This window comes from Macaca thibetana, chromosome 7 (assembly GCF_024542745.1).
Source record: "Macaca thibetana thibetana isolate TM-01 chromosome 7, ASM2454274v1, whole genome shotgun sequence".
NCBI lineage: Eukaryota > Metazoa > Chordata > Mammalia > Primates > Cercopithecidae > Macaca > Macaca thibetana.
The window spans coordinates 40,400,295-40,428,105 of record NC_065584.1 but is presented as its reverse complement, the minus strand read 5'-3'; the positions used below and the strand labels follow the sequence as shown (position 1 = coordinate 40,428,105).

General features: G+C 37.7%; 1 protein-coding gene across 6 annotated transcripts in view; it reads left to right on the top strand.

Moving 5' to 3' along the window:
* PALS1 (protein associated with LIN7 1, MAGUK p55 family member) overlaps positions 1–27,811 on the top strand; it is a 93,179-nt gene that overhangs the window by 18,174 nt on the left and 47,194 nt on the right. For 2 of the 6 annotated variants that reach the window (XM_050797035.1, XM_050797036.1), the window contains exons 2-3: positions 12,057–12,138; positions 21,383–21,920. In XM_050797035.1, coding sequence (XP_050652992.1) covers positions 21,554–21,920 — 367 coding nt within the window. In that variant the 5' untranslated portion in view covers positions 12,057–12,138; positions 21,383–21,553. Of the gene's footprint in view, positions 1–12,056; positions 12,139–21,382; positions 24,697–27,811 lie in introns of those variants that run through there. The other 4 variants (XM_050797038.1, XM_050797039.1, XM_050797040.1 and 1 more) reach the window with 4 other exon arrangements.

The window sequence follows — 27,811 nt, the reverse complement described above, 5'->3', positions numbered from 1 at the left end:
CTCTGCCTCCCAAGCAGCTAAGATTACAGGCACCCACCACCACACCCAGCTAATTTTTGTATTTTCAGTAGAGACGAGGTTTCACCATGTTGGCCAGGCTGATCTCAAACTCCTGACCTCAGCTGATCCACCCGCCTCGGCCTCCCAAAGTGCTGGGATTACAGGCATGAGCCACCGCACCCAGCCCAAAGGTTTATTTTTAAATTTTGGTAGATTTGTACTGTTTTATAGAGGCAGCAGTCCACAATGTCTGTTTTTCTGTGTCGTTCCCAACACCGGACATCATTGTTCACTTACACAGATACACATAACCTTATACCAAAAAGACAAAAAAATCCCTTATACCAAAGTAGCAATTTTTATGTATTTATGCTGTGGTGTTTTTTCCCCCTACTCTAACTGGAAGAAAAGGGTCACTCTTACTGTAAATATTTCCTTGGGGAGAACAACAAAAAGGCAGAACCAGAAGAAGCTGTGAGAAATTTAGGTTGGAGGCAAAGAAGCAAAAGAATATGTGGTCCTCAAAGAGGATGTAATCTGCCCTGGTGCCAAGTAAATCAAGGTATCAGAAAATTTACCTCCTTGTACCCTTTCTCAGGAAGCTATTGGAGGAATCCCAGGAAGAGGGGAGTAGATGAAGAAAGAGGAGAGAGGTGAGGGGAATTTTCCAGGGTCAGGATGAAGGAATGATGATGGCTGTAAGTGCTACACATTTAGAGAGTTTAGTTGGAACATGGTTCTGTCAGATTCCATGCAGGAAACAATGGCAAAATCATCCCCGGTAATGTAAGAGAGTTTAATGAAAGGCCTGCTCTCAAGTGGGCGGGGATAAGTGAATTAACAAGGGATGGTGAAGCACCCCAAGGCTTTACAGCAAGAAGCCCACTAAACCTAGGACTGAGGGAGCAAGAGGGAGTTGATACTGGAATTTACCAGAGCTGTAGCTGTATAAGTGGGGCCACCTGATGTGAATTGTGACCTTAGAGGAACATAACCTATGCTAAACAATAAGAGGAAGCTGAAAGAATACAGAACCCATCCAATCTTTCCTTCTTCCCTAGTGGTTAATTTGCATCGACTGGAAGTCGGAGGACAAGAGAATATAGGTAATGCAGTCTATAGAGTCAGCCTTCTAGGACATGGAGCAGATGGAGAAGGATGATGAGTGGATGTGGGCAGAAAGAAAAAAATCTAACATAGAGTAGGAGAATGAAGGGTTCCAGAAACTATTCACACACACACACACACACACACACACACACACACACACACACACACTCTTGAAACTGATAGGTTACCTGATTTGTTTGAATGTATACATTTAAAAATATATTGATTCTTTTACCCAAAGAATGTGCGGATTGTGAACCCAAGATATCTGACAGGTCTCAGTCAATTTAGAAAGTTTATTTTGCCAAGGCTAAGGATGCACCTGTGACACAGCCTCAGGAGGTCCTGACGACAGGTGCCCAAGGTGATTGGGGCACAACTTTTTTTTAATACGTTTGAGGGAGACATGAGACATGGTTTGATCCGGGAAGGCGGAACAACTTGAGGCAGGGGCTTCCAGTTGATAAGAGTTAGCGTGGGTCATAAGTAGATAAGAGACAAATGGTTGCATTCTTTCAAGTCCTTGATCAGTCTTTCACTGAATACATGGTTTAGTCTGGCCCAGTGAATCTGCGTTTTTACATAAACAGTAGGGTAGAGGAAGCAGATATACATTTGTCTCAGGTGAACCTCAGAGGGATGACTGAGTTCTGTTTATCCTTTATCCACAAGGAATTTCCTTGTGGGCAAATGGTGAGGGAGGTATGTAGCTTTTTATCCTTGTAGCTATCTTATTTAGGAAAAAACCAGGAGACAGGTTTGTCTGACATAGTTCCCAGCTTGACTTTTCCCTTGGCTTAGTGATTTTGGGGTCCTGATACTTACTTTACTTTCACAGGATATATTAGTGATTTAAATAAAAAGTGAGACACAACTTGTAGGGAGAGGGAAATGTACTATGAGAGAGAGCTAAATATTCATCTTCCATAATAAATGGTCAGCAGATAACTGAAAAGAAAACCAAAAGAAATAGCATGTATGTATATATAGAATATACACACGTATTTTATATATGTATATATGTATGTATATATAACATACATCCTATTTCTATACACGTTACTAGAAATATGAAGGTAAGTTTAAGAAACAAAGAGTTAAAAGTGGTCTCTAGGCAGAACTCATGTGAGACATTGAATTGTTCTTCATAGTAGGTTTTATGGAACTGTTTGCTTTTTTAAAAAAATTATACACACATAATTTTGTGTTACACTACTATACGTACAACTCCTATGCAACACAAAAGTTGTATATTAGGGGCCCCTTATATGGAGTGTGTAAAAACATTGCTGTCACCAAGGTAGTGATTATTTGCATCATTTCTTAACTATTTCATCCTGATTATCATTAAAGAATTTGGGAAAAATCTCTCTCGAGTTATTAAATGTTTGGCAATAGGTAGGTGTGGTTTTTCTCTTCCTGTCTTATCTAGCTTTTAAATATTCAAATTTAATGCAGCACATACTGAGTTTCTAATATGAGCATACGTAGATAGCAGGATAGTGTGCAGTGTTCCCAGAGCCACTACCAGTAGATTGGAAGTCTGTAGAATATTTGCAGTCTAGTTGAGAAGATAAGGTACTCATCCATAAAAATTTGATAATAGGCCAGGTGCCATGGCTCACACCTGTAATTCTAGCACTTTGGGAGCCCAAGGCAAGTGGATCGCATGAGCTCAGGAGTTCGAGACCAGTCTGGGCAATGTGATGAAACCCCATCTCTACCACAAATACAAAAACTTAGCTGGCTGTGGCAGTGGGTGCCTGTAGTCCCAGCTGCTTGGGGGTTTGAGGCAGGAGGATTGCTTAAACCTGGGAGGTCGAGGTTGCAGTGAGCCAAATTGTGCCACTGCACTCCAGCCTAGGTGACAAAGTGAGACCTTGTCTTAGAAAATTAATGCAGCAGGTATTGAGTTTCTGATATGAACATAAATAGCACTGTACAGGGCTCTCAGAGCCTCCTGCTTAAGGCTCCCAAGTAGCTGGGACTACAGGCACACACCACCACAACTGCCTATATTTTGTACTTTATGTAGAAGTGGGGTCTCACTCTCTTGCCCAGGCTGGTCTTGAACTCTTTAAAAAGAGTGTTATTATTTTTTACTTTCATTCACTTTGGGCTAAAGTAAAAATTAAAATATAGCAAACAGAAACAGGGTATACATGTATAGAAATAGGGCATATGTATATGTTGTATATACATACATAGAACATCCAGGGTACCATTTATGACAATGTTAAAATCAGCCAGGCACAGTGGCTCACATCTGTAATCCCAGCGCTTTGGGAGGCCAAGGCAGGCGGATCACTTGAGGTTAGGACTTTGAGACCAGCCTGGCCAACATGGTGAAACCCCATCTCTACTAAAAATATAAAAAGGTGTGGTGCCGGGCGCCTGTAATCCCAGTTACTCAGGAGGCTGAGGCAGGAGAATTGCTTGAACTCAGGAGGCTGAGGTTTCTGTGAGCCAAGATTGAGCCACTACACTCCAGCTTGGGCAACAGAGAAAGACTGTCTCTAAATAAATAAATGAATGCTTGCATGCATGCCGACTTATGCCTGTAATCCTAGCGCCCTGAGAGGCTGAGGCAGGAGGATCCCTTTGCCCAGGAATTTGAGACCAGCCTGGGCAACATAGGAAGACTCCATCTATACAAAAAATAAAATTAGCCAGGCATGGTGGCATGCACCTGTAGTCCCAGCTGCTTGGGAGACTGAAGCAGGAGGATTGCTTGAGCCCCGGAGTTTGAGGCTGCTGTGAGCTATGATTGTGCTACTGCACTTCAGCCTGGGTAACAGGCAGATCCCATCTAAGGAAAAATAATAATAAATAAAGAATATATGTATTTTGTAAATGTATTTGTCTGAAGGTTCTTCTACTTTAACTTTCTGTTTATTATTTCTTCATTCTACTAGAATTTGTAGTTTTTCCAGTCTTGGAAACATTGTCACCAGTAGAGAGATTTAAACAGAAACTATTGCTCTTCCTCATTTATTTAAAGGAAAGTATTAGTTTAATAGAAGAATGACCAGAACACAGTCTCTTATGCATCTTTCTGATAAGTGATACTCCGTTCTTAGGATGAATTTTGGGTTTAAGTGCCAGCTCTCCATCTTCCAGCAATCCGTATTGATTTAACTGTATTTGTAAAATTAAGAATGAGGACATTCCTCTGTGGCCATACCACCCTGACTGTACCTGATCTTGTCTGATCTTGGAAGCTAAGCAGGGTCAGGCCTGGTTAGTACTTGGATGGGAGGACATTCATGGTAAGAAGGCACAACCCTCCTCTCTCCCAATAAGTAGTTCTTTGGTCAAAAAAATTAAGATTTTCATTCAAAAAATATTTGTATATAGCACAACATATTTTATATGTTACGAACTCATCAAATATGAGTTACACACTCTGCCTCGGGGCTGGCAATTAATAAACATTCTGATTTCAAGGTAGACAGTAAATGCTACAGCAAAGGCATAGATTAAGTACTCTAGAAGGGTAGTTTGTAGAGGAGAGAGGGAGCAGGCAAAATTAAGATTTCATAGGATACTTGATGGAAGAGGAAAATCTTAACAGATAAAAAGTTGAAGAGAGGATTTTTTCTTGGTATAAGAAACAAGATGTCAAAAATATAAGCAGTATGTCAAAGTGTAATGACAAAATATAAGCAGTACACAAAGTAAGTGCTATAAGAGTTGACTATTAAATTAGTAAACTTCCTTTGGGAATTTGGGCACTTCCCAAAGGAAGTGGGAAATTGCAGGGCTTATATGGGAAACAGCAAGTAGTTTGATTCAGAAGACGGGAGGGAGAAAGAAAGTGGAAAAAGTAATCTAGGACTAAGTCAAGTGGAGCCATATGAATGTCAGGCTAAGGTGTTCTCCAGAATAGTTGTTAAAATGACCTGGAGTCAAACAGACTCCAGGCCCTAGCTGTGCCATTTATCTTTTGACATTGGACAAGTTATTTATTTTGCTAAGTTAAGGTACAAAATTGAACAAGGAGACTGTTGTGAGGGTTAAATGAGATAGTGTATGTCAGGTGCTTGGCGTAGTGAATGAATGGTACATGGTAAATTCTCAGTAAACAATAGCTTAAAGAAAAGACAAAACTTGAAAAGGGACACTGTTGTGGTGGTAGGAGTGCTTCAGGAAAGTTAATCTGGCAATATTGTGTAAAATGATTGGCAACTAGAAAGACTGAGGTTGGAGAGAAACTCATAGAAAAGTTAAGACACTCATAGAAAAACCCATGGAAGAGATAATGTATAGTATAATTTAAGGTAGTGGCATGAGAAGGGAGAAGCTAAGAGTGTATGTGAGATGCAGAGGTAGAATTGATGGGAGTTGGTATAGTTATAAGTATGTTTATAGAGGTATTACAGTTATGATTTTGAAAATACTTAAATTTTACCCCAGGAGGATAGCCAATTTGTGTAACAGGAGTTAGTCTATTATATTTTTAGGATATTCATTTTTAAGCTATAAATTAATATTATTAAAAACAGTCTGTCAAGTTATGACATGTGGCTCACTTTGCCAGCACATAATGAAATTGGAGCAATGCAGAATAGAGAATAAAATTTGTTATATTGTTGTAGGAAACTGGAATGTTGGTATCACTTTACTTATGTAGTAGGAACATTCACACACATATCTACCATTTCTCTACTCGATTGCCTTTGCTGCTTGGTAAACTGAGGTTTTCTAGGTACTTTGAGCAATAGATATCTTGTTACCACAATCAGGTACTACAATAAACTTGTAGTCTGTTAGCATATGTAACAGTGAAATTAATGATTGTGTTAAAATTTATTTTATGAAGCAGTCAATTGAAGGGGAAAGGTAAATTTTCTCTGATCATATTTTAAAGGCAAAAAAATTTTTGTGATTTTGAAGGAAGCATGTAGTCAGCATGGTATCTTCCAGACATGTAACTAACACAGCACTGTGGATGCACATTAGGATTTACTCATCTGAATTTTAGTTAATGTTCTATTGTTTCTAGCTGTGACTTAACTTTCAGTGCCTACATATGTGGAAAACAGATATCTGACCTATCTACCTTTCAGGGCAATTGGAGAGATCAAATGAGGTTATATACTTGAAATAGGCTGTAAAAATAAAAGCATTTTACAGATGTAAGATATGAATATGTAAATTATTTATAAATTTGCCCTTCTAGCCTATCCCTTTTGTGTCCTGTCTAGCAGTTAACAACCTGCTAAAACTCCCAGTATAAATGCAATAATTGAAAAATAGAATTTATTGTCTCTTTTCCAATTCTTATCCCTATCCCCGCCTCGAATCCAGAGACCTTATTCTGTGCATTTTCCTATTTTAAGGTTCCATAATTCTCCCAGACTCAGTTGACATACTTAGTATTTTAGAATTCTGTTTGGCTCCTGGTCTCCAAATCCTGGGAAATCGTTCTTTAGAATAGCCATTGTTTGAAGTGATGACTTTTCATTCCTTCTGCTGCTTCCCTTTATTCTGCCATGTGTAAAGTATTAAAACATTGTCTTTATTGACCACTCTACTTACATTTTCTCCTGGTCAACTCTGGTTACAGTATAGAGTAGATTTAGAGTAGATGGTTAGTAAATTGTAAATGCAACAGTGTTTTCTTCCAGCTCTTTTGTCTACATTACCTTTTTTTAATTTTTATCCCAAAGCCATTGTATGGCCTAGAATCATGGGTTGAGAATAGGAACTTGTAAACTAAATCTTTCAGTTACAGATGTGTTATATATATACTTTTTGCCAGAAATGCAAAAGCTGGTAAGTCTCTTCAAGTTTACACCTGAGAAAGATGTATCTTCTAAGCTAATTATACTGCCTTATCGATATCCAACAGAATTGTCAGGAATCATTTTTTTTTTTTCTGTCCATGAGGGCAGATGATTCATGTGGTTTTAAGTTATAATATATGTTACTCTTTATTCCCCTTTGAAATCTTTTTGGGTTTTTACTTTGAAGATTTTTTAAATTGGGATTTTGCTTCCATTCCTTACAAATTTTGTCTGGTATAGTATATTCTAAATACAGTTAGATTTTAAGCTATGAAAATGCCAGTTGTTTCTTTGGAATGCAGTTATCTGGATGATAAATGAAGGTAGTTCGATCAGAAACTCAAACCATGAACTATGTGGAATTTTAGAAATGCCTTTTATTATAGGACTTGTTAGGGTGTTCCACTAAATAGTAAACCAAGAGCCTGGGCATGGTGACTCATGCCTATAATCTCAGTGATTCGGGAGGCTGAGATGGGAGGACTCTTGAGCCAAGGAGTTCAAGACCAGACTGGGCAACATACTGAGACCCCATCTCTAAGAAAACAAGCAAAAAGTAGCTGGACATGGTGGTGTGTGCCTGTAGTTCCAGCTACACAGGAGGCTGAAGTGAGAGGGTTGCATGAGCCAGGAGTTTGAGGCTACAGTGAGCTATGATTATGCCATTGCACTCCAGCCTAGACAACAGAGCAAGACCCTATCTCTATTTAAAAGAAAAATAAAAAGGCCAGTGCAGTGGCTCATGCCTGTAATCCCAGCACTTTGGGAGGCCAAGGCAGGCGGATCACCTGAGGTCATAAGTTCAAGACCAGTCTGGCCAACATGGTAAAACTGTCTCAACTAAAAATACAAAAATTAACCAGGTGCAGTGACACGCACCTGTAATCCCAGCTGCTCTGGAGGCTGAGGCATGAGAATCACTTGAACCCGGGAGGTGGCGATTGGGGTGAGCCAAAATTGCACCACTGCACTCCAGCCTGGGTTACAGAGTGAGATTCTATCTCAAAAAAAAAAAAAAAAAAGAAAAGAAAAAAGTAAAACCAGGACATTTGCACTTTGTCTTGTAATTTAAAGGATTTTATCTGTCCATTAAAAAACTTTGTTTTTTGGCCGGTTGCAGTGGCTCATGCCTGTAATCCCAGCACTTTGGGAAGCCGAGGCAGGCAGACCATGAGGTCAGGAGATCGAGACTGTCCTGGCTAACACGGTGAAACCCCATGTCTACTGAAAATACACAAAATTAGCCAGGCGTGGTGGCACGCGTCTGTAGTCCCAGCTACTTGGGAGGCTGAGGAAGGAGAATCGCTTGAACCCGGGAGGCAGAGGTTGCAGTGAGCCAAGATCACACCACTGCACTCCAGCATGGGCGACAGAGCGAGACTCCATCTCAAAAAAAAACCAAAAAAAAAACCAACAACTTTTTGTTTTTAAATCTGTAAAAATATTATTTATTTTTTTGTAGAGACAGGGTCTCACTATGTTGCCAACGCTGGTCTCAAACTCCTGGTCTCAGTGATACTCCTGTCTCTGCTTCCCAAAGTGTTGGGATTACAAGTGTAAGCCGCCATCCCTGGTGTAAAAACTTCTTTTGTATTGTGCCCATTGACTTAAACAAGTTCAGTTTATTTTGAATATATGTTTAAAATTAAAGAAATATATATTTATTTAAAAGTCTTTTTAGTTCTGTAATGTGGGAACTCATTTTTCAGTTAGATCTTGGGGACTTTATTTTTGTTTAAGTTGTGCCTTTTTTACTGAATAATAATTTCAGAGCTAATCCACTGCATGAGTAACTCAAATATTTCAACTTTTTTTGAGAAGGAGTCTCAATATGTTGCCCAGGCTGAAGTGCAGTGGCATGATCTCAGCTCACTGCAGCCTCTGCCTCCTGGGTTCAGGCAATTCTCATGCCTCAGCCTCCCGAGTAGCTGGGATTACAGGTGTCTGCCACCATGTCTGGCTAATTTTTGTATTTTTAGTAGAGACAGGGTTTCACCATGTTGGCCAGGCTGGTCTCAAACTGCTGACCTCAAGTGATCCATCCACATGCCTCGGCCTCCCAAAGTGTTGGGATTACAGGCGTGAGTCACCTCGCCCAGCTGAAATATTTCAGTTTTGACTTGTATTTACTTAGTTTTGGATATAGCTAAGTTTCTTCTGTAAAGATAGGTCATTCATTGTTGGAAACTTAAATTCATACAAGGAGTTAAACAGTTACCAAGTAAATAGTCTTTTATGTGATGTCAGTATATGACTTGTTTTTGGAATATACAGTTATCTTTTTAAAAAACTTCGTTTCTTAGCCAGGCACAGTGGCTCATGCCTATAATCCCAGCATTTTGGGAGGCCGAGGTGGACAGATCACTTGAGCCTAGGAGTTCAAGACCAGCCTGACCAACATGGTGAAACCCTGTCTCTACTAAAAATACAAAATTAGCCAGGCGTGGTGGCCCATTCCTGTACCCACCTACTCAGGAGGGTGAAGCGGGAGGATCACTTGAGCCTGGGGAGGCAGAGGTTGCAGTGAGCCAAGATCATGCCACTGCACTCCAGCCTGGTTCACAGAGCAAGACCCTGTCTCAAACAAATAAATAAATAAATACATAAAAATAAATTTGGTTTCTTTGAGATATAATTTACATGCAGCAAGATGTCATTTTAAGTGTATAATTTGAGGTTTTGTGTTTCTTTTAAAACCAGCTGAATAGGTATAACTTCAATTAAAATTCAGTAATTTTTTTTTTTTTTTGAGATGGAATTTCACTCTTGTTGCCCAGGCTGGAGTGCAATGGCGCAATCAAGCGATTCTCCTGCCTCACCCTCCCAAGTAGCTGAGATTACAGGCATGCACCACCACGCCTGGCTAATTTTTGTATTAGTAGAGATGGGGTTTCACCATGTTGGCCGGGCTGGTCTCGAACTGCTGATCTCAGGTAATCCACCCACCTTGGCCTCCCAAAGTGCCGGGATTACAGGCATGAGCCACTGTGCCCAGTAAAATTCAGTAATTTTAAGTGTTCAATTTAATGAATTTTCAAAGTGGGTTTATTGAGGTATAATTTATATTTTATAAGATTTAGGGTTTATGGGGACAGTTTTAGTAAATTTATATAGTCATGCAGACTATCACTGAAATCTAATATTAGGATGTTTTTATCACATGAAAAAATTTCCTCCTTGCCTTTTTCAGTCAGCATCTGCTTCCATCTCCAGGAAACCACCAAACTGCTTTTTGTAGTAGCACTAGTTTTGCATTTTCTAGAAATTTTGCACAAATGGACTCATACTCTTGTTTCTGGCATTGTGTTTTTGAGACTGTCCGTGTTGTTGGATATGTCAGTAATTTGTCCTTTCTTATTGTATTTTTTGTTTATCCATTTTATTTCATTTTATTCATTGTATTCCATTTTTTGTTTATCTATTCCCAGCTGAAAGATAGTGTATGGTTTTAGACTATTATTAATATTGCTCCTATGCATACTTATTACAAATCTTTCTTCGTGATTTTTACAGATAAAAATATGTTTATTTCTTTCTCTTGTGTGGAATGTCTCAGTTATATGGAAACTATATGTTTAACTTTTTAAGAAACTGCGAGACTCTACAATTTTACATTCTCATCAGCATTGTATAGGGGTTCCCCTTCCTTCACATTCTCTCCAGTGCTTAATATTACCACTTTTTAATTTTAGCCATTTTCTTGTTTGTAGTGTTATTTCATTGTGTATTTTTAAAACAGCATTATTGAGATAGAACTCTCATACTATACAATTCATCTGTTACCAGAAAGGGTTCCCGATCCAGATCCCAGAGAGGGTTCTTGAATCTTGCAATAGAAAGAATTTGGGGCAAGTCCATAGAGTAAAGTGAAAGCAAGTTTATTAAGACAGTAAAGGAATGAAAAAATGGCTACTCCATAGGCAGAACACCGACATGTTACTTCTTGATTATATGCTGAGCGAGGGGTGGATTCATGAGTTTTCTGGGAAGGGGGTAAGCAATTCGTGGAACTGAGGATTCCTCCCCTTTTTAGATCATGTAGGGTAACTTCCTCACATTGCCGTGGCATTTGTAAACTGTCATGGCACTAGCAGGAGCGTCTTTTACCATGCTAACGCGTTATAATTAGCATATAATGAGCAGTGAGCACTACCGGAGGTCACTTTCATCGCTATCTTGGTTTTGGTGGGATTTGCCTGGCTTCTTTACCCCAACCTGTTTTGTCAGCAGGGCCTTTGTGACCTGACTTTGTGTTGACCTCCTGTCTCATCCTGTGACTTAGAATGCCTAACCTCCTGGGAATGCAGCCCAGTAGGTTACCCAGCCCCTATTCAAGATGGAGTTGCTCTGGTTCAAATGCCTCTGACACATCCAAGTGTGCAAATTCAATGGATTTTAGTATATTTAGAGTTGTACAACCATCAGCGCAGTTAATTTGCATCATCCCCCAAGAGAAACCTGCATGCCTTGGCCATAATTATCCCACCCATTCACCCCCAGTTTTAGGCAACCGCCGATCTACTTTTTGTCTCTCTATATTTGCCTCTTCTGGATATTTCATAAATAGAATCATACAGTATGAGGTTCTTTGATGCTGGCTCCTTTAAATCCTGTTTGCAGGGTTAATCTATGTTGTAGCATGTATCACTACTTCATTTTTATTTTCCAGTAATGTTTCATGTAGGATTATACCACTTTTAATAAATTCATCAGTTGAACATTTGGGTTTTTTCTACTTTTTTGCTATTATAAATACTGCTGCTATGAATATTTTTGTACAAGTTTTTATGTGTGTGTGTGTGTATGTAGATGTATGTTTTTATTTCTGTTGATTTATACATAGGAGTAGAATTGCTGATATGGTAACTCTATGTTTAGCCTTTTGAGGAATTGCCAGACTGTTTCCAATGTGTTATTGGAAAGTTTCCATTTGATATTCCTAAGGGCACTAATATGCAACAACATAGATTTTTAAATTGATATCCATTAGATACAGGGGTTGTGGTGCATTTTTATGATTTCTTACTGAGAAATCCTAGCTATCTGCAGAGAGAATTGGTTATCATATTGAATTAGTCTTTCTCTTTCTCCTTTACCCCCTCAAAAACACTGCAGACATTTACATTTGATCAATTGTCTCATTTTTCTTTTTCATAGAATAAGAAAGCCTGAGTTTTGTGAAAAACCAGAGAAGAGAAACTAAAAGGACAGTAGAAAAGGTTTTTCCAGTTTGCATAATGTAAGTTCTTTTCACTTTTCTTGGCTTGAATCCTGTGTTAGCTGACAAAGCTGTTTCTATGGAAACAAATAGTTTAACTTCTTAGAATGTCAGAGGAATGCTGATCACTTAAAATGAGACTTCCCAGCTGCTGGTCAAAGGGCATTACTTGCTGGAGAAAGAGGGGAAGGATGAATTCAAAAAATTCTAGAGTTCTGGACACTAGTATAGACTGAACATGTTTATGCGTATGAAGTATATCTCTTCCATTTTCCTCTGCCTAAAAATTAAGATACTGATAATATAGGAAATTGGATTTCTGCTGACCTGTCTTGATTCTCAGCTCTTAAACAGATGGTTCTATTTGTTGGTACCCTTTTCAGTGGGACTGTACCCTTTAGACTATTTCAGTCCCTCTAGTCTCAATCATTTGCACTTGTTGTGAAGCTTATTTAGCTTCCCTTTGCCCCCTTCTCCCGCAACTAAAACGCTTTCTCCCTTACTAGTTTGAGGTTATAATTGAAACAGCTTTGGCATGCCAGCCTGAAAATTTTTCTTGCTTTGTGGACAATGTACAGATTTTTGTATTTGTGTTCATTTTCCTAGAATTAGGGAACAGGGATTCTGATGAGAATTTGAAATGTAGTCTTTTGAAGCTTTCTTTCTTTCTTATTTCTTTTTTTTTTAAACTTATAATTGGAAAGTTGAGAAGAAAAGAATTAGGGCCAGTAACTGGTAACTCTGCTGTCTTCATAAGATGGCCTGTTATTTACACACAATGAGGTAATGCTCTAGTTCAGTCATTTACCAGCTTCTGAATTGTCAAAGGCCGGTTTTTTTTGTTTGTTTGTTTGTTTGTTTGTTTGTTTGTTTTAAGAGAGGATGAGTGCAATTGCTTTGGACTGGGAGGACTTTTTCACTTTTATAATGTGTATAGACTATATGTATGAGCTATAGTATTAGTAGAGTGCCTGCTTAAAAATTATAAACTTGATGCTAAAACTACAGGATACCGTATAATGTTTCTTTAATTCTGAAAGAACTTTAGGATCTTTCCTTGCCTTCATTAAATTAACTTGTGAGCATTATAGAGTTTTTGGAGTGTTAAATGGTGAAGTAATTATTTAACAAGGTAGTCTGGAAAGATTTCTTGTAGATTTAGGGACTTGAGGGAGGTCTTGAAGGTAGAAATCAACGGAAAAGTAGTTCACTAGTCATTTGGCCAGAAAGATGGGATAGACACAAATGAGGAAGGTAAATCAGAAGGCTCATGCAGGTGAGTAGTAAAAGATAGAGCTAGAAATCTTGGATTCATTTTGCGAGTTTGGACTTTATTCTCTAGGTAGTGTGAAAGCCATCAGAAGTTCTGAACAGAGGAGTGGTTTGCTCATATACTTAATTAAGCGAACCACTTACCAGGTATCATGGCTATAGAGGTAAACAAGACAGATCCCGGCCAATTTCCCTTGACTTTACTTCTATCTGATTCTCCTGTATTCTCCATCATACTTAGTTTCATTGTCATCTACCTACTAAGCCAGGGATAGTGGTTAAGAGTGATGGTTCTGGAGTTACATTGCCTAGGTTCGTATTCTGAAGCCTTCTGTTGTTTGGCCTTCTGCTGGGCAATGTTATGGATCCAGAGATGGGTCAGCCTGGTTCCTGACTTCAAGGTGCTTCTAGTCTGGTGAGATAGAAAGGCAGAGATATAAATAGCAGTAGTCCAGCTTCATCAAGAATGTGACAGGGATTATAGGATTCCAGAGGACAATGTATTTGAGCTCAGACTTAAAAGAGTAGGCAAAGATTAGATCCTAGGCAGTCTGATTCTGGAGGCTGTTCTCTTAAACATGCTGTCTTGGGTGACTGGATGGATATAGTAACATTAGTTAGAATTGAAAACAGGGAGAGGATTAAAGAGAATAGGAGGAGATTAAAGGGAAATATGAGTTTAATTTTGGAGGTATTTCTGGATTCTTATGGGAAATTCTGATAGATAAATAGAATAATAGTCAGCCAGGTGCGGTGGCTCACGCCTGTAATTCCAGCACTTTGGGAGGCCGAGGCTGGCGGATCACGAGGTCGGGAGGTTGAGACCAGCCTGGCCAACATGGTGAAGCCCCATCTCTACTAAAAATACAAAAATTAGCTGGGCATGGTGGTGGGCACCTGAAATCTCAGCTACTCAGAAGGCTGAGGGAGGAGAATCATTTGAACCTGGGAGGTGGAGGTTGCAGTGAGCTCAGATCATGCCATTGCACTCTAGCCTGGATGACAGAGTGAGACTCTGTCTCAAAAAAAAAAAAAAATAATAATGGTCAAAGATCTTGTCTCAACCATAGTATCTAGCCAGGGGTAAATAATTAAATTTGTGTACATATCACTCCTCTTTTTGAAATCTTTGATGATTCTCTTATTCTACAGAATTAAGGATTTATATTTAAGACCTTTCATAAGATGGACCCAATCAAACTTTCTAGTCATATCTTCCACTTCTCTCTTGACTCTTTTAGTTCAACTAGCCTTATTTGTACTTTCCCTTCACACCTTTCATCTTCACTGAACCTTTGGTTCATATGGCCCCTTTCTTATTTCTCCATCTTGTCCTTAAGGCCTACTTCCAACCTCATTTTTCATCTAGAAAATGGGCATATTTGGATCTACTTCTGGAGTTGTAATGAGGAATAAATGAGTGAATACTCTGTGAAGTACTTGCAGTATTGGCTGGCACATAAAGAAGTGCTCAGTAAATGTTAGCTGTAGTTGTAGTTGTTACTACTACTACTACTATTCCTACTCCTACGACTTCCTTCTCCTCCTCCTTTACCTCTTTTATTCACTTTTTGTCCTCCTATTTGAAATAGACACTAAGTTCTACTGATTCTGTAACCTACATATTGCTTTTTTTTTTTTTTTTTTTTTGAGTCAGAGTCTTGCTCTGTCTCCCAGGCTGGAGTGCAGTGGCATAACCTTGGCTCACTGCAACCTCTGCCTCACAGGTTCAAGTGATTCTCATGCCTCAGCCTCCCGAGTAGCTGGGACTACAGGCACAAGCCACTATGCCTGGATAATTTTTTAATTTTTTTGCATGATTTTGTAGAGATGGGATTTTACCATGTTTCCCCCAGGCTGGTCTCAAACTGCTAGTCTCAAGTGATCCACAGCCTCAGCCTCCTCAGATGCTGGAATTACAGGCATGAGCCACCACGCCTGGCCTGTAACCTTCATATTTCTTGAATACAACTTCTTCATTCTCACTGTCCTAGTTGAGGACCCCATTTCTAATAGGTGCTTTCAGTCTGTTCTCATTGCCACCCTTCAGTCAGCCCTCTACGCTTCAATAGGAGTGATATTTCTTTTTTTTGTTTGTTATAGTTTAAGTTCTAGGGTACGTGTGCACAACATGCAGGTTTGTTACATATGTATACATGTGCCATGTTGGTGTGCTGCACCCATTAATTCGTCATTTACATTAGGTATATCTCCTAATGCTATCCCTCCCCGCTCCCCACTTCCCCTACCCCACGACAGGCCCCAGTGTGTGATGTTCCCCACCCTGCGTCCATGTGTTCTCATTGTTCAGTTCCCACCTATGAGTGAGAACATGCAGTATTTGGTTTTCTGTCCTTGTGATGGTTTGCTCAGAATGATGATTTCCAGCTTCATCCATGTGCCTACAAAGGACATGAACTCATCTTTTTTTTATGGCTGCATAGTATTCCATGGTGTATATGTGCCACATTTTCTTAATCCAGTCTATCATTGATGGACATTTGGGTTGGTTCCAAGTCTTTGCTATTGTGAGTAGTGCTGAAATCAACATACATGTGCATGTGTCTTTATAGCAGCATGATTTATAATCCTTTGGGTATATACCCAGTAATGGGATGACTGGGTCAGATGGTATTTCTAGTTTTAGATCCTTGAGGAATCGCCACACGGTCTTCCACAATGGCTGAACTAGTTTACAGTCCCACCAACAGTGTAAAAGTGTTCCTATTTCTCCACATCCTATCCAGCACCTGTTGTTTCCTGACTTTTTAATGGTCACCATTCTAACTGGTGTGAGATGGTATCTCATTGTGGTTTTGATTTGCATTTCTCTGATGGCCAGTGATGATGAGCATTTTTTCATGTGTCTGTTGGCTGCGTGAATGTCTTCTTTTGAGAAGTGTCTGTTCATATCCTTTGCTCACTTTTTGATGGGGTTGTTTGATTTTTTCTTGTAAATTTGTTTAAATTCTTTGTAGATTCTGGATGTTAGCCCTTTGTCAGATGGATAGATTGTAAAAATTTTCTCCCATTCTGTAGGTTGCCTGTTCACTCTGATGGTAGTTTTTTTTTGCTGTGCAGAAGCTCTTTAGTTTAATTAGATCCCATTTATCAATTTTGGCTTTTGTTGCCATTGCTTTTTGTGTTTTAGTCATGAAGTCTTTCCCCTGTCTATGTTCTGAATGGTATTGCCTAGGTTTTCTTCTACAGTTTTTATGGTTTTAGGTCTAACATTTAAGTCTTTTATCCATCTTGAATTAATTTTTGTATAAGGTATAAGGAAGGGATCAGTTTCAGCTTTCTACATATGACTAGCCAGTTTTCCCAGCACTATTTATTAAATAGGGCATCCTTTCCCCATTTCTTGTTTTTGTCAGGTTTGTCAAAGATCAGATGGTTGTAGATGTGTGGTATTATTTCTGAGGGCTCTGTTCTGTTCCATTGGTCTATGTCTCTGTTTTGGTACCAGTACCATGCTGTTTTGGTTACTGTAGCCTTGTAGTATAGTTTGAAGTCAGGTAGCGTGATGCCTCCAGCTTTGTTCTTTTGGCTTAGGATTGTTTTGGCAGTGCCGGCTCTTTTTTGGTTCTATATGAACTTTAAAGTAATTTTTTCCAATTCTGTGAAGAAAGTCATTGGTAGCTTGATGGGGATGGCATTGCATCTATAAATTACCTTGGACAGTATGGCCATTTTCACAATATTGATTCTTCCTAGCCATGAGCGTGGAATGTTCTTCCATTTGTTTGTGTCCTCTTTTATTTTGTGGAGCAGTGGTTTGTAGTTCTCCTTGAAGAGGTCCTTCACATCCCTTGTAAGTTGGATTCTTAGATATTTTATTCTCTTTGAAGCAATTGTGAATGGGAGTTCACTCATGATTTGGCTCTCTGTCTGTTATTGGTGTATGGGAATGCTTGTGATTTTTGCACATTGATTTTGTATCCTGAGAGTTTGCTGAAGTTGCTTATCAGCTTAAGGAGATTTTGGGCTGAGACGATGGGGTTTTCTAAATATACAATCATGTCATCTGCAAACAGGGACAATTTGACTTCTTTTCCTAATTGAATACCCTTTATTTCTTTCTCCTGTCTGATTGCCCTGGCCAGAACTTCCAACACCGTGTTGAATAGGAGTGTTGAGAGAGGGCATCCCTGTCTTGTGCCGGTTTTCAAAGGGAATGCTTCCAGTTTTTGCCCATTCAGTATGATATTGACTGTGGATTTGTAACAAATAGCTCTTATTATTTTGAGATATGTCCCATCAATACCTAGTTTATTGAGAGTTTTTAGCATGAAGGGCTGTTGAATTTTGTCGAAGTCCTTTTCTGCATCTAGTGAGATAATTGTGGTTTTTGTCTTTGGTTCTGTTTATATGATGGATTACGTTTATTGACTTGCATATGTTGAACCACCCTTACATTCCAGGGATGAAGCCCACTTGATCGTGGTGGATAAGCTTTTTGATGTGCTGCTGGATTCAGTTTGCTAGTATTTTATTGAGGATTTTTGCATTGATATTCATCAGGGATATTGGCCTAAAATTCTCTTTTTTTGTTGTGTCTCTGCCAGGCTTTGGTATCAGGATGATACTGGCCTCATAAAATGAGTTAGGGAGGATTCCCTCTTTTTCTGTTGCTTGGAATAGTTTCAGAAGGAATGGTACCAGCTCCTGTTTATACCTCTGGTAGAATTCGGCTGTGAATTCGTCTGGTCCTGGACTTTTTTTGGTTGGTAGGCTATTAATTATTTCCTCAGTTTCAGAGCCTGTTATTGGTCTATTCAGGGATTCAAGTTCTTCCTGGTTTAGTCTTGGGAGGATGTATGTGTCCAGGAATGTATCCATTTCTTCTAGATGTTCTAGTTTATTTGTGTAGAGGTGTTTATAGTATTCTCTAATAGTAGTTTGTATTTCTGTGGGATCGATAGTGATATCCCCTTTATCATTTTTTATTACATCTATTTGATTCTTCTCTCTTTTCTTCTTTATTAGTCTTGCTAGTGTTCTATCAATTTTGTTGATCTTTTCAAAAAACCAGCTCCTGGATTCATTGATTTTTTTTTTAAGGATTTTTTGTGTCTCTATCCAATAGGAGTGATATTTCTATAAAAATGAATGTGATCATGTCATCCCCTGCTTAAAATCTTTTAATTATTGTTACTATTTTCAGGGTAAAAATCTAAAACTCTTCTCAGTATGGTTTCCTGCTTGCCTTTCCAGTTTTTTCATTATTCATGTACAGCATGCTCCCATTGTCCCATCCAGCTTTATCGTATTCTCTTGTGTTTTCATAAAGTGCCATTCTGTCATACTCTTCCTTCCTATTGGTCATGTGAGCCTGTCTGCATGGAATAGACCTTTCTGCTGTCTGGCTAATTTTTAGTTACCCTTTGAAATCCAGCTCAAAGAAATGTATCCTGATGTTTTTAGTGTTTCCTATCACCTTTTACCACAGACCAAGTTTTATAGTTCATTGTCTGTGACATTCCAAGTTGAGTTGAACAGATGTTTATTGGACATTTCTTATGATATGTATTAGGCTAAGCACTGGAGCTGTAAAAGTAAGACATGACCCCTCTCTCTAACAAATTTAGAATCTGTTGAGGAGTTTGAGGAAAAATAATCATTTATTTTCTTTGCTTTCTCTCCCAGGAGACTGAACATTCCTGGGGAGATAACCAAAATCAAATTTAAAGCAGATTACTACCAGCTTATAGAAATTTTTCTGAGAGCAAAAATTGGATCCAGATATACAAGTATGATAATAAATTGTACAAGCATGAGAATTTTGACCTTGAATGATCTGGCCCGGTCTCTCTTGCATGACTTCTAATTTTCCCTCATAGGGTAGTGAGTATGGACACAGATGTAGAGCTTTTAAGCTGAGTTTTAAATTTCAGATCATAATTTATATATATATAAGTTAAAAACATATCATTTAATATTAAATTTGATTTTTAATATCCAGTAATTATTATAGAGAGGGTTGAGAGTTTTAATTTCCTGAAAATATGTACACTCCTGGATTTTTAAAGTTAAACATAGCACTGTAGTAACTCCTACACAGTTTTTCTGCTTACTTGTAAGGAAAACATTTAAAAAGCTGAATTTGCATTTGCATGTAATCAGTGCCTAACATAACTTAAGAATTGCCTAACATAAATCAAATAGCTGTCATGTTAATGAAAAAGAAGGCAATCTAATGGTAAATAAGGTACTTACGTGTAGATCACAGAAGACAAACTTTGGATGAAAGACAGAAAAATCTACCAAAAATTTTGTGCAAATGTAGTTTTAATAATTGACTTATGTAACTGGCATCCATTTTCCTGATTGTTGGACTAGGGGTTTTCCTGATAGCCTAGTTGAGTTTGTATTAAGCATTTTGTCTTCTGTCCCTGTTTGCATTATGACCGAAGATGTTTGAGAAAGGATTGGCTGGTATTAGGAATATTATCTGAAAACCTGGCTTTTGCTTAGTTGGCATTATACTCTAACCAACCTGTTTACTTAAGTGATACCCAACTCAAGGAGGTTGTAGGTTTATTATTGTAAATATTATTGCTCTTGAGTGAAAAAAGGTTAATTAGATTTAATGTGTGGGTTTACACATATGTAAACAACCTGCCTATGTATGTCTGAGAAATAGCTCAATGAAAAGCCAGAGTTATCTGGTAAAATATTTTTATTTTCTAAAATATGTTGAAAGATTTTTAAAATAGGAAAATCAAGTTAATACTGGTAATCAATGTAAGTATACATTAGCTCATGTGAAACTCAGAACAGTCAATCCTATAAATAAAGCTTCCAAGTGAATCTGAGAGTCAAAGAGAAAATGACTGGTCTTAAATCATAACACTAGAGGATTGAAAGTTCAGTTTTCTTATCTCCCTGCTTACTGTTATCTTTTTGCTGTACAGTATGACTCTCAAAAGTTTTTGGCAACAGATACTACCATTTTCTCTAAATGAATCCTTGTAATTCTTGTATCGTTAACCCCAATTCTTTTTTTTCTCCCCCCCGAGATGGAGTCTCGCTCTGTCACCCATGCTAGAGTGCAATAGTGTGATCTCAGCTCACTGCTGCCTCTGCCTCCTGGGTTCAAGCGATTCTCCTGCCTCAGCCTTCTGAGTAGCTGGGATTACAGGCGCCCGCCACCATGCCTGGCTAATTTTTGTGTTTTTCTTAGTAGAGACGGAGTTTCACCATGTTGGCCAGGCTAGTCTCGAACTCCCGACCTCAGGTGATCCATCTGCCTTGGCCTCCCAAAGTGCTGGGATTACAGGCATGAGCCACTGCATCCGGTCCAATTCTTTTTTTTTTTTTTTTTTTTAAATGGGATCAATTATAAAGACTGATAACCCATGTAATCTTTGTTTCAATGTAGTTTTGTCTTGTAGCTGCCTCAGCTGCCAATTGAAGTTTCTTATTCGTTGGGCATGTTCTTCATCTCAAAAACTCCTAAAAATGAATTAATTATCCCCCAGAATACTGCTTGTATTTCAAGTAAGGTACAAACAAGGCTGCTATATGCCAAATCGGTTGATTGTTCATCAATTTCTTTAGCAGTTAACTAATAAGTTATTTCAATCTCATGTTAATTGTTGAGCATGAAGTACCGTGTTGAGACAACTACTAAAAGATGATTAAAACACCTTTTATGTTTGAAGCCAGCAACGTGTTCTGTACCAAACTAGTACCCCAAATTTTTTTACTTTCCTACTTTTCTAAACTTTCCAGTACTGTATATCATTTTTCTTAGCTTTAAAATTGAATAGTATGTTTCACATTCTTGGAAAGGGACTTTTTGGGGGAGAGGGGGAATCTTGGTTTGCTCACCATTATCTGTAAAGTGAAAGTACTTAATCTACATAGCAAAATAATATTATATACTTATTTTTTTCTGTGTTGTATGGAGATTTAGAAGTGGGCTATGTAAAAACCTGCTTTTATATTGTAATTCTTATACTTTTTTTCCCCCCATCTTTCCTCTTAGATTTCCTTCATGGATACTTTTTCATAGCATTATTATGTGATGTGAGAAGTTTTTTTGGTCTTTTTTTTTTTTTTTTTTGAAGTAACATGGATTTTATACTACAGAATCAAGAGAATTGGCTTATAGGAAAAATTGATTCATAAAAAGTGGTACAGGTTTTTATAGATAACCATGACAACATCCCATATGAATGGGCATGTTACAGAGGAATCAGACAGCGAAGTAAAAAATGTTGATCTTGCATCACCAGAGGAACATCAGAAGCACCGAGAGATGGCTGTTGACTGCCCTGGAGATTTGGGCACCAGGATGATGCCAATACGTCGAAGTGCACAGTTGGAGCGTATTCGGCAACAACAGGAGGACATGAGGCGTAGGAGAGAGGAAGAAGGGAAAAAGCAAGAACTTGACCTTAATTCTTCCATGAGACTTAAGAAACTAGCCCAAATTCCTCCAAAGACCGGAATAGATAACCCTATGTTTGATACAGAGGAAGGAATTATCTTAGAAAGTCCTCATTATGCTGTGAAAATATTAGGTAAGTAAAAATAGAGGGATAATAGAAAACATTTTGCTTTAATTTATCTGTGCCTTTTAACGTATATGGGAAGGAAGAGGGTTTAACAGAATGTAAGTAATGACAGTTTGAATTCCAGACCAAGATCCTTTGTTTTCTTAGAAACGCCATATAGCTATTATTTACTATTACCAACATAGAACTAAAAGCATGTGGTTTAAATGTTCAGTCACTATAATGTGTTTTTTAGATATTAAAGAGTTTTCATGGGCCCTGACATTTAAAGCCTTGAAATTTACCTTTTATATCAAACTCACAAACTTTATGCAAAATACTAAAAAACAATTTTCAGATTTTGAATTTCTGATTTCCTTCAAGTTTGTAAAATAGTAATGAAATTAGTAACTACAGTTTAAATTCTTTGATTTTTTAAATTAATGATTGTCAATAAGAAGAACTGGTATTGTTCATATGGTATCATAAACATAAAATAGTGGTATTTTCTATATCCCCAAATTCTGTTCTGTGGGGAAAAAAACAAAACAAAAAAGTCCTATGAGATATAAGTAGATACAACCAAACCAAAAGAATTCTGTGACCAAATGGATTTTGAGCACTCTGGGCTAAATAAATTAAATAGCTTCTTATCACAAGACTTCTCCTAGCTGTTAGAATGTTACTAGGCATAGTGAATCTACAAGAGACATTGATATCAAATGCATGTTTCGAAACTTAGACTATTTAATCATTGAATTTACTGCCTGCCCTTCTTGCACGTGCACATACACCCAGGTGCTCACTGAACTAGTGTTAGGGGAGCATTTTATTTTTTGGTGATTTTCTATGTTTTAGGTGCGAAAAAAGATATATTTCTACTTTTTTGTAGGAGGAGAAAGTTTTTATTGTCGTTGTCGTCATTTTACCATTCATTTAAGGATCTGTTGAGCCTGTACTAAGTGTTTTAGCAAACATTGTTTCATGTAATAAAATAATCCTGTTAACAGTACTCTGTAATCTCCATTTTGGAGATAAAGAAATTGAACCTTAGTTAAAGACACCAGTGGTAGAGCCAAGTTTGAATTTGCCAGATCGGATGTTGATGTACTGCACAAAATGGAAGGTTTGAATGGAAACCAGGATCCAGCCTGCACTTCACTCACCAGGCCAGAGCTGTGGCTACCCAGAATAGAGCACCTTTTTGTAATTTGGCCAAAGGTACCATGTATATGCCAGATTTGTTCCTCATTAAGTCTCTTTATTCCAAGTCTGGAGCAATTTCTTTTCTTTTTGAAGTGGAGTCTTGCTCTGTTGCCCAGGCTGGAGTGCAGTGGTGCATTCTCAGCTCACTGCAACCTCCGCCTTCCCAGGTTCAAACAATTCTCCTGCCTCAGCCTTCCGAGTGGCTGGGATTACAGGCATGTGCCACCACACCTGGCTAATTTTTGTATTTTTAGTAGAGACAGGGTTTCACCAGGTTGGTCAGGCTGGTCTTCAACTCCTGACTTCGTGATCTGCCCTCTTCAGCCTCCCAAAGTGCTGGGATTACAGGTGTGAGCCACTGCGCCCGTCTCAAGTCTGGAGCAGTTTCTACTACATCACGTCATCTTCTTTTCTTTGTTATAAATTTTTATTCAGGATCCACATTTCATATGTACATGCTTCTCTGTGTTTTAAGAAATCATAGATATGTTTTTAGTCATAGTGAAGTCTGCTAAATTCCTGCCTTCAGATATTTTAATTACAGTGAAAGCTAAAAGATTACATATTTTTTTAATACATTTATGTGAAGGAATTTTATGCTCTTTTTTCCTGAGGGTTTTATTAGAGTAAAAATACTTCATTCCTGATTGCTTCTTACTAGCCTTCATTTCCCACCACTCTATTATTATTTATTTATTAAAATATTCTGAAAATATTTTATTGGAGAAAGTTTGTTATATCCAGTGCCAACCTGGATTGATTCTTCTGTTTTTCTGTTTACATTCCCATAAGATTAATGTATTTGTCCATTTGATTTACCTAGAATCAGGTGTAAGTATCCATCTGATAGGTAATATTCATGTAATCACAGTGAAGAAACAAATATAGCTTCAGCCAGCTTCACTTAGTAAGAGAACATTTGTGAGTTTATGGTTTTGTTTGTTTTGCCTAAGCACAGAAAATTGGACATCATTTCTCTTAAAATTTTTTTTTTCCTGTTTCTGTTTGTATGTTCTATTGCTTTTTTTTTTTAACAAATTCAGATTAAAGGATACCTCTATTCCAATGTGTAATCTGCTATAGTTTTTAAAAGTACCTATGTGTGGTCCTTGAATTTAAGGCAGTTTTATATATTTTATTTTAAAGTAATTTGAAATGTCATAACAGGTATTTGTAATTCATTTCTTGGACAGGAGAAGATGTATTTTGAGAAATAAATGATATATTTTATGTTAATATAGTCAACACAGATATCTGTTATGTAAGAATCATGAGAAATTAGCATAAGGTATAGTTTGCTTTTGTCCGTCATAGCCTCAGGTTTTTAAGTTTTTGTTTAAAATGAAGTGTAATAGCTTTTTGCCAAACTTTTTTTCTTGTTCATAATCTGCTAACACATCAAACTGTAAGAGAAGTACTCCCTGAACATTGTGTGTGTCTCCTTGCTAGTATTTGATTAATACCCGCCCGTATGACAGGAGACAACGTCTCAGCCTTTTTCACAGCAATCTTGTTTGAAATGAGGGAAGAATGGGCAACTGATTTATTTCTTTGAGAGGAAGCCTTCAGTTTCTAAATAATACATCATCATTTATCTGTGAGTAGACAAAGTATTCTTTTAAGAATCAAAAATGTGATTGGCAAGATTAAGTAATTGGGTGGTTTTTAATGAAAAGTATTTGTAAATTTGACAATGTATGATAATAAAAGTGCAGGGATGGAATTGACAGAAAATACTCAGAAAGGATGAACTGAATTTTCTTATTTAAAAGCAGTTAGAATTTTTTTGAAAGATAAAAAATAGTGATATGGGAACTAGATTTCAAATGAATAGTATTATAAATGATAAAAATTTTGGTATTAGGGAGGCTTTCCTTAAAATTGGCATTAGTTTTTAAAGCTTGCTTTGTTACAAATATTATTGTCTTTGTTCTCTTTCATAATCAGAGCAAACTACCTTGTGAGAGAAATCTTCAGAAAAGAAAATAATGCAGGTTAGAGCAGGTTAAGCTAGAGTAGGGTAATTTTCATATATTTCTATATTATAGATTTCACTGTTTTTGTGTTCTCAGATAAGTAATTTTGGGCCAGGGATGTGGACAAGGAAATATATAGATAGAGTACTTAAAGGGAACAAACTAGGGATGACTGCCGTCTATCATATATGTGACTATAAAATTGTTGTCTTTGAAGCAGTGTCAGGAAAGGGAACACACACACCCATATATATCTGTGGTAAGCTGTTTAGTGGTTAATAAAAAGACTCCTGGAATTTGTGATTAGGGGCTTTCTAATCTTTGAGATACTATCAGTGTGAAGAAGGAAAAACACACCACGGGGAAGAAACTGGGATGAATAAAGCTAAGGAATAAAATATTTTCATAGAATTAATAGCATGTTTCAGTCTTAATTAGTGTCTGCATATTTTTTGCCAGATGTCTCTGGATGTTCAAACTATTAGGTCAAAAGATTATTGACATTTTAAAGTAAAATAGCTCTTTCACATTTCTGTTAAAAGCTCTGGCATTTAACTGACTTTTGATTGTTCATGGGGCATACTGGAATTTTGTGTGATTGTAAACTTTTTTAAAGGTTGGCTTTAAGATAAAATGTATTTCAAGCCAACAGACAAAATCCCAGTGCCAGTAAATCCTGAACTTTAGTTCAGCCTGCTTCTGAGAAGTTAATTATTTTTACTATCAAATTTTTTTTAGCTGTTGTTATAGATATTTCCAAATAAATGTTATTAGCCATTCCTTCAGGGAATTTTTTTACCTTCCTGGAATTGAAATAATTAAATCTGTTGTCACTAGATTTAATGTTTGAGGTGTTGGGATCATTTGAGAATTCTGTGATTTAGTCAAGTTGCTAAAATTAGACCTAAAGATGTAAAAATTCATTAGAGTATATGTATAGTCATGTAAATTTTGTTTATTAAATACACATAATTCTATAGAAAAGTAACTGCTACATCATTCAGTCTTTGACACAATACGTTAAAACTTCATTCCACTTATTAATCAGTAGTAGATTTTAAAACTTATTTCTGCCTGCAGAGATTTGCTTTGTTATCTTACGGCATATTCAGAATTGTATGAGGTTGCTGCACGTTGGAAAGTGCAGGGATATTAGAGTCAAAACTGAGTTTAAATACTTTTTAAGTCACTGAATTGCTATTAACGTTGGGCATGTTACTTAATTTTTCTGAGCCTCAGTTTCAGGATTTTCTTGAGGAACAAATGGAAAAAGCATTTGAGTCAGTGGCACACTACAGGTTTGAATGAAATTTAATTTTTGTGAGAACCAGAAGCTACAGAGAGATCATCTAACCCTGTAGTCCATAAAATTAATTTGTGGATCTTAACCACTGATTTATTATTTCATTTTTAAAATAACAGCTTTATTAAGATATAATTCACATACCATAAAATTTTGTCTTTTAAACTGTAGAATTCATTAGTTTTTAGTATACTCACAAGGTTGTGCAGGCAGGCATGGTGGTTCACGCCTGTATTAGTAGCATCTTTGGAGGCAGAGGCAGGAGGATCTCTTGAGCCCAGGAGTTTGAGACCAGCTTGGGCAACATAGACCCTGTCTCTTAAAACAAACAAACAAACACAAAACACACACACACAAATCAACTGGGCATGGTGGCATGCTTCTGTAGTCCCAGCTACTAGGGAGGCTGAGGCAGGAGGATTTTTTGAGCCCAGGAGATTGAGGCTGCAGTGCTAAACAAACAAACAAACAAACAAACAAAAAAAACCAAGGTTGTGCAGCCATCACTACTATATAATTCCAAGATATGTACCCATTAATGGTCACTCCCTATTCTCTCCACCACCTGGCCCCTGACAACCACGAATATACTTTGTCTTTTTGGATTTGCTTATTCTAGACATTTTATATGAATGAAATTACATAACATAGGCTCTTTTGTGACTGGTCTCTTTTCACTTACCATTACGTTTTCAGGGTTCATCCATATTGTAGCATGAATCAGTACTTCATTTCTTTTTTATGGATGAATTAATATTCCACTGTACCAATATACCACATTTTGTTTTTCCATTCATCTAGGTTAAAAAAAATTTTTTTTAATTTATATTTTTTTGTAGAGATGGGGTCTCACTATGTTGCCCAGGCTGGTCTTGACCTCCTGGCCTCAGGCGATCCTCCCACCTTGGCCTTCCAAAGTGTTAGGATTACAGGCATGAGCCACCGCAATTTTAATTCCACAGGTAGATATCCTGGAAACTGATGTAATTTCCTCCTACTTAGTGATATTAAGTTCCCCATCTGAGTATCATATTTTACCCTCCAGTTCAGAGGAAAAGAAATCTTAAAAGTTTCAGAAAAAAGTCATGAAGTTGGTTGGAGTTGAAATTTCTGAGGACAGGTTAAAAGAATCGGAATTACACGATGAAGTGGAGAAGCTTAATGCTGGATATAGGTCCCTAGAAGCTATCTGTTTTAATATGGGGCAAATGAGAGTAATATATAAAAATAAATGATGCCAATCCAGATGGAGATTCCTTGGGTAATTTTTCTCTTTTTGAGACGGAGTCTCGCTCTGTCACCCAGGCTGAAGTGCAGTGGCACGATCTCGGCTCACTGCAAGCTCCGCCTCCCGGGTTCACGCCATGCTCTTGCCTCAGCCTCCCGAGTAGCTGGGACTACAGGTGCCCGCCACCATGCCCGGCTAATATTTT